This window comes from Chiloscyllium plagiosum, chromosome 23 (genome assembly GCF_004010195.1).
Source record: "Chiloscyllium plagiosum isolate BGI_BamShark_2017 chromosome 23, ASM401019v2, whole genome shotgun sequence".
In the NCBI taxonomy this organism is placed as follows: domain Eukaryota; kingdom Metazoa; phylum Chordata; class Chondrichthyes; order Orectolobiformes; family Hemiscylliidae; genus Chiloscyllium; species Chiloscyllium plagiosum.
In genome coordinates, this window is record NC_057732.1 from 44,886,431 (window position 1) to 44,893,813 (window position 7,383).

Here is a 7,383-nt window from a genome sequence, read left to right on the forward strand (position 1 = left end):
CAGAGGATGTGGTGGAGGCTGGTACAATTGCAACATTTAAGAGTGATTTGGATGGGTATATGAATAGGAAGGGTTTGGAGAGATATGGGTCGGGTGCTGGCAGATGGGGCTAGATTGGGTTGGGATATCTGGTCGGCATGGACGGGTTGGACCGAAGGGTCTGTTTCCATGCTGTACATCTCTACGACTCTTTGGTCCAACTAGTGCATGCTGGTTTTATCTCATACATAAGAAATTCTCTAATTCTATGGACATAGCTTGTTCGCACTGTCGTTATCCCTGTTTTCCTTTAACCTGTCCGGCCTATTCTTCAAAACAGGTAAGAACGCCACTTCAAGTATCAACATCAGACTACATTCCACAACCCTGCCTATAAAATGTTTCTACATGAAAAATCAAAGCAGGAGTAGACCATTCAGCCCTCGCAAGCCGACAGAGATTGTGGCTGACCTGATCACGGTCTCAGTTCCACTTTCTTGCCTGTTCCCCATTACCCTAGACTCCCCTATAGCTAAAACACCTGTCTGATTTCAGACTTGAATATATTCAATGACCCAGGTTCCACAGCTCCCTGGAATAGAAAATTCCAAAGATTAACGACCGAGACAAGAAATTCCTCGGATTTCCTTCTAAAATAGGCAAACTTTTATTCTAAAACTATGTCCCCCATTCTCTGTTCTAAATTTCTTTCACTAAGTCTTATAGATAAAGAATCACTATTGCACTGAGACCCCTCAGCCACAGAAAATGGTCTCTTCTTATTTAAACTGTCCCATCTCTTCACCACTTCAATACGCATTTATCAAAATCAACACAAATAAATTATCATTCACTGTCAGAATTTTGTTTTTTTTTTCAAAACAAATATCTTTGCACTTGTCAAGGTGAATTCTCACATCCATTTACTCTCTCATCTCACCCAAACCTCCCACATTCAACGTAGAACAATTTATTTTTGATTTGTAGAAAATATCAAGGTGCCACCCTACATTTAGATGCATTGAATTCAATCTGCCTCTTTCTCGATTTCCATCCATGTCCTCCTGCAGCTTCCTTTGTCCCTCAGAATTACTGCACATCTTATTTTACTATTATTTTTCTACAAGTTTTGGTGCCACTGTATTTTTGTCAGCTCTCTCAATAACTGATTAGATTAGATTCCCTACAGTGTGGAAACAGGCCCTTCGGCCCAACCAGTCCACACTGACCCTCCGAAGAGTAACCCAACCAGACCCATTTCCCTCCGACGAATGCACCTAACACTATAGGCAATTGAGCATGGCCAATTCACCTGACCTGCACATCTTTGGACTGTGGGAGGAAACCGGAGCGCCCAGAGGAAACCCATGCAGACACGGGGAGAAAGTGCAAACTCCACACAGAGAGTTGCCAGAGGCTGGAATCGAACCTGGGACCCTGGTGCTGTGAGGCAGTTGTGCTAACCACAGAGCCACCCTAATTTATGGGAGCAGGAGCAATTCTGACCCAGAATGCCACAGACACTCTCACCTGCTCAGCAAGACTCCCTTTAACTCCTCCTCTGTATCCTCCATTGGAACTAATTTTTAAAATCAGTTTGCCACTCTCCTAATTCCTTAAATCTGCCTGAATTAAGCCATTCTGAATTAAAAGGAACAGAAAAAGTGAGCAGTTGATCTTTCTCTCCCATCACCCCTTGATATGTAACATACGATGATACTGGACTATTACAATATTAAAAATCCATTGTATCTCTGAGCCGATGGATCTCACACACATGCTTTCTCATGTCAGATCTCAGTTATTCAAATTAAAAGAAAAAAGTCATATAATGTGCTGACCATATGATACATGGAACAAGCTGCCAGAGGAAATGGTGGAGGTGGGTACAATTACAACATTTAAAAGGCATCTGGATGGGTATATGAATAGAAAGCGTTTACAGGGATATGAGCCAAATGCAGGCAAATGGAACTAAGATTTATTTAGGAAATCTGGTCAGCATGGATGAATTGGACTGAAGGATTTCAGTGCTGTATAACTCTATGACTCTATGAGACACAGGGGCAGAGAAGGCCATTTGGCTTTTCAATAAGATCTGATAATGGCTGATCTGATCATCCACAACTCCAGTTTCCTACCTGTCTCCCCAAGAATCCTTGATTCCATAATTAAATATATTATAACCGTACATCAAAACATTTTATTTTTATGTATTGCACTTCCAAAATGAATAAACACAACAAACTTATCCCCAAGTGGAGTTTAAAGGAAAAACATTTTACCTTGAATTTCAGGAATAAGTCTGTGCAGGAGAAAAGTGAGAAACAAAACAATCAGATGCCATCAGATAAGTTTTGACAATCATCAATACATGGTAAAACAAAAATGGCATTACTGTGAAGGGTCAGGAAAGCAACTTACAACTCAGTCTTTGCTGAGTCTGCCATGATGTACTTGCTGTCAGAGTACTGAAATGCTACAATAGCGTAAGGATAAATCTGTCGAGGGCGCTGGAGAACATCACAGTGTCCAAACTCATACAAATAATACTGGAATAAAGAGAAATCAAACTGGTCAGCAACAGAACACATATATCAAAATAACAACAAAGACTCTGCAGGAACAAAACAGAAATATTGATCGCAAGCTAGGAAAACTAAAATATAACCGAGTCAGATGAGGGGGATCGGGGCATGCAGAAAATGTCAACCTTATGATTCAGGGATCAAAAATGTAAAAGGAAGGTTTATCTGCTTGGCTGAGGTACAGAAACATACCTGGGCTCTCTGTAGACAAGGACATCATTATCCAGTGGCATACTGGTTTGCGTGTTCGATCACAGGTAGCATTCTGAAAATAGTAACTTGCTTTTCAAAATCATGGATACATCATCTCGGTAAGGAGCTAATAACAACCTGGTGCTCATTGCTTGTGAAAACTCTTCCCGATGTGACTCCATCTTAGACTTGAAAGTGACTGCAAACCCTCAGGGAGACACTAGCAGTACCTTAACCATGAGAATAAATCCAAGGAATCTCAAAATCCACTATGTGATTCCGATATTTATACCATTAAAAAAAAGTAAACCAGTAGGAAACGCAAGAACATACATGCTAGTAACACCCTTCGAACTAATAGCATATTGTAAGAATCAGATCAAAGAATCCCTAAAGTGTGGAAGCAGGCCATTCGGCCCATCAAGGCCATATTGATCCTTCGAAGAGCATCCCACTCAAACTAACCTTCCTACCCTATCCCTGTAACCCTGAATTTCCCATGGCTAATCCACCTAGCCTGCATATCCCTGGACACTATGAGCAATTTAACATGGCCAATCTGTCTAACCTGCACATCTTTGGATTGTGGGAGGAAACCGGAACACTGGAGGAAACTCACAAAGACACGGGGAGAATTTGCAAACTCCACACAGACAGTTGCCCAAGGGTGGAATCTCACTTCAGATCCCTGGCACCGTGAGGCAGCAGTGCTAACCATTGAGCCACAGTACTGCCCTAGATGGTGGTCATTTCCTTGCTGCACAATTGTCTCTGAAGATTTAGGACTCAGTTTCCTGAATTCAGTTGACAGGTGACACAGGATTATCCTCAGTTTGTGCATTGTGAGACTGCAGTAACTGAGAAATATTTTGTAGCTATATCAGGGTTTCAGAAATCAAGGGTTGGGACCCTTGGTGTGGGTCACAAGCAACCATTTTGGGATTGAGTGTCCCAGATACTCACAGCAGGATTGCCACTCCACTCATTTTTGTTTTACATTAGTACAAATCTTTGTATTTTTAGTGGGGAACGCTGAGCCTGGCTCCTTCAGAACTGCAGTGTAGCTGAAATCAATACAGTTCTCCCTTACTGCAAGACAGTTGTGGGCAGTCAAACCTGTAAACCTTTTTACAGCAGTCAGTGTGATGTGTTCGAAGGTCTACATATTCAGCAGCACAGTCAGACACTTTACAATTCCTGTGTAAGGAAAGTGTGTGGTTAGCGTGGCTGTTAAGGGTATAGGTGCCAGATCTATTCCCTTAACAGCCACGCTAACCTCTAGCAGAGAGTTGGAGCATTTCCGTAAGGTGCTTGATAAGGTTCCCCTCTGTAGGCTATTGCACAAAATACGCAGGCATAGGATTGTGGGTGATTTAGTGGTTTGGATCAAAAATTAGCTAGTAGAAAGAAGAAGAGGGTGGTTGTTAATTGGAAATGTTCATCCCGAGTTCAGTTACTCATGGTGTATGCAAAGATTTGTTTTGGCGCCACTTCTGTTTGTCATTTTTATAAATGTCCGAGATGAGGGCATAGAAGGATGGGTTAGTAAATTTGCAGATGACAATAAAGTCAGTGGAGTTGTGGATAGTGCCAAAGGATGTTGCAGGTTACAGAGGGACATAGATAAACTGCAGAGCTGGGCAGAGTGGTGGCAAATGGGATTTAATACCGAAAAGTGTGAGGTGATTCACTTTGGAAGGAGCAACAGGAGTAAAGAGTACTGGGCTAATGGTAGGATTCTTGATAGTGTCGGTGAGTAGAGAGATCTCAATGTCCATGTACATAGATCCCTGAAAGTTGCCACTCAGGTTGATAGGGTTGTAAAGAAGGCACAAGGTGTGTTAGCTTTTATTGGTAGAGGGATTGAGTTTCAGAGCCACAAGGTCATGCTGCAGATGTACAAAACTCTGGTGCAGCCACACATGGGAGTACTACATACAGTCCTGGTCACTGCATTATAGGAAGGATGTGGAAGCTTTGGAAAGGGTTCAGAAGAGATTTACTAGCATGTTGCCTGGTATGGAGGGAAGGTCTTATAAGGAAAGGCTGAGAGACCTAAGGCTATTTCTGTTAGAGATAACAGACACGGGGAGAATTTGCAAACTCCACACAGACAGTTGCCCAAGGGTGGAATCTCACTTCAGGTCCCTGGCACCGTGAGGCAGCAGTGCTAACCATTGAGCCACTGTACTGCCCTAGATGGTGGTCATTTCCTTGCTGCACAATTGTCTCTGAAGATTGAGAGGTGACTTAATTGAGACATATAAGATAATCAGAGGGTTAGATTGGGTAGACAGTGACAGCCTTCTCCCTTGGATGTGATGGCTAGCATGAGGGGACATAGCTTTAAATTGAGGGGTGATAGATATCGGGCAAATGTCAGAGGTAGTTTCTTTACTTAGAGTAGTAGGAGCATGGAACGGCCTGCCTACAACAGTAGTAGACTTGTAAACTTTAAGGGCATTTAAATGGTCATTGGATAAACATATGGATGAAAATGGAATAGGGTGAGATAGACAGGGTTCAGATTAGTTCCACAGGTCGGCACAACATTTAGGACCTGTACTGCGCTGTAATGTTCTATGTTCTATCTTTACTTAGAAGAATGTGGGAGTGGATGTGGGAGGAGAGAGGCAATAGAGTTGATACTGGGGCCAGCAGGGTTCAGGTTCTGTGAGTTCAAGGCTTGGTGGTGGCAACATTATAGGTTTTCTTTTCAAAGGGCACCAGATGCAGGGGTTATCCATCTTCTGCAATTCCAATGGCATCTGCTGTATCTATTTCCACGGGGTCCCATTGCACAGCTCCAGTCTGTGTTGCTTCAATGACTGTCTGGTCATCGGAATATCCAGACCATTGAGACTTGGGATTCTCTATTAGAAACAGGTTTACATATTCTTTCTCGAGAACCTTTAACATTGTGATTGACATTCTCATCAAACTGTCCAGTTTACTAATAAACATTCATATTGTTCAGAAAATATATTGTGTCACTTAGCCTTCTGTATCTAAACTCAAGAACCTATATCTGTACGCCCTCCAGTGGAGATGGAATGGACAATTGTTGAAGAACATGGTTAGATTGCTAACCATTGTAACCATGTCACAGGTTGTGACAATCCAGCTGAAATGAAGTACAAAGGCTCTCTGGAGGGCAGTAATGGCCTCAACTGGTTCCTTTCCTTCAAGGTGAGTAAATTTAACTCTTCAAACCATTCAAACATCTACAAGGCCTGCCCTTGTCAATCTGAAGCGAGAATGATCATCTGAGGAATACTCTTGATCTGGAATAGTCCCAAAAGGGGGTTGATGTTACAACCCATTTCACAGGGAACATGGGTTCAAACATAGACTGGGACTGCCATGGTGTTAAAAGGTTTAGATGGAGAGGAATTTCTTAAGTGTGTACAAGACAATTTTCTGATTCAGTATGTGGATGTACCTACTAGAGAAGGTGCAAAACTAGACCTACTCTTGGGAAATAAGGCAGGGCAGGTGACTGAGGTGTCAGTGGGGGAGCACTTTGGGGCCAGCGACCATAATTCTATTCGTTTTAAAATAGTGATGGAAAAGGATAAACCAGATCTAAAAGGTGAAGTTCTAAAATTTGGAGAAAGGCCAATTTTGACGGTATTAGGCAAGAATTTTCGAAAGCTGATTGGAGGCAGATGTTCGCAGGTAAAGGGGCGGCTGGAAAATGGGAAGCCTTCAGAAATGAGATAACAAGGATCTAGAGAAAATATATTCCTGTCAGGGTGAAAGGGAAGGCTGGTAGGTAAAGGGAATGCTGGATGACTAAAGAAATTGAGGATTTGGTTAAGAAAACGAAGGAAGCATATGTCAGGTATAGACAGGATAGATTGAGTGAATCCTTAAAAAAAGAGTATAAAGAAAGTAGGAGTATATTTAAGAGGGAAATCAGGAGGGCAAAACGGGGACATGAGATAGCTTTGGCAATTAGAATTAAGGATAATCCAAAGGGTTTTTACAAATACATTAAGGACAAAATTGTAACTAGGGAGAGAATAGGGCTCGAAGCTGAAACTTTATTGCTGGAACAGCACAGCAGGTCAGGCAGCATCTAGGGAACAGAAGATTCGACGTTTCGGGCACATGCCCTTCTTCAGGAATGAGCCCTGAAGAAGGGCATGTGCCCGAAACGTCGAATCTTCTGTTCCCTAGATGCTGCCTGACCTGCTGTGCTGTTCCAGCAATAAAGTTTCAGCTTTGATCTCCAGCCTCTGCAGACCTCACTTTCTCCTCAGAGAATAGGGCTCCTCAAAGATCAGCAAGGCGGCCTTTGCGTGGAGCCACAGAAAATGAGGGAGACGCTAAATGAATATTTTGCATCAGTATTTACTGTGGAAAAGGATATGGAAGATATAGACTGTAAGGAAATAGATGGTGACATCTTGCAAAATGTACAGATTACAGAGGAGGAAGTGCTGGATGTCTTGAAATGGTTAGAAGTGGATAAATCACCAGGACCTGATCAGGTGTACCCTAGAACTCTGTGGGAAGCCAGAGAAGTGATTGCTGGGCCTCTTGCTGAGATATTTGTATCATCGATAGTCACAGGTGAGGTGCCGGAAGACTGGAGGTTGGCAAACGTGGTGCCACTGTT

At 42.6% G+C, this 7,383-nt stretch overlaps 1 protein-coding gene across 9 annotated transcripts in view; it reads right to left on the minus strand.

Moving 5' to 3' along the window:
- The window catches only part of LOC122561838 (protein TASOR 2-like), a 98,934-nt gene that overhangs the window by 59,665 nt on the left and 31,886 nt on the right, over positions 1–7,383 (minus strand). For 8 of the 9 annotated variants that reach the window (XM_043714066.1, XM_043714067.1, XM_043714070.1 and 5 more), the window contains 2 exons: positions 2,404–2,531; positions 2,265–2,284 (listed from right to left, as the gene is read on the minus strand). In XM_043714066.1, the coding sequence (XP_043570001.1) occupies positions 2,265–2,284; positions 2,404–2,531 (148 nt within the window). Of the gene's footprint in view, positions 1–2,264; positions 2,285–2,403; positions 2,532–2,759; positions 3,137–7,383 lie in introns of those variants that run through there. The other variant, XM_043714073.1, reaches the window with a different exon arrangement.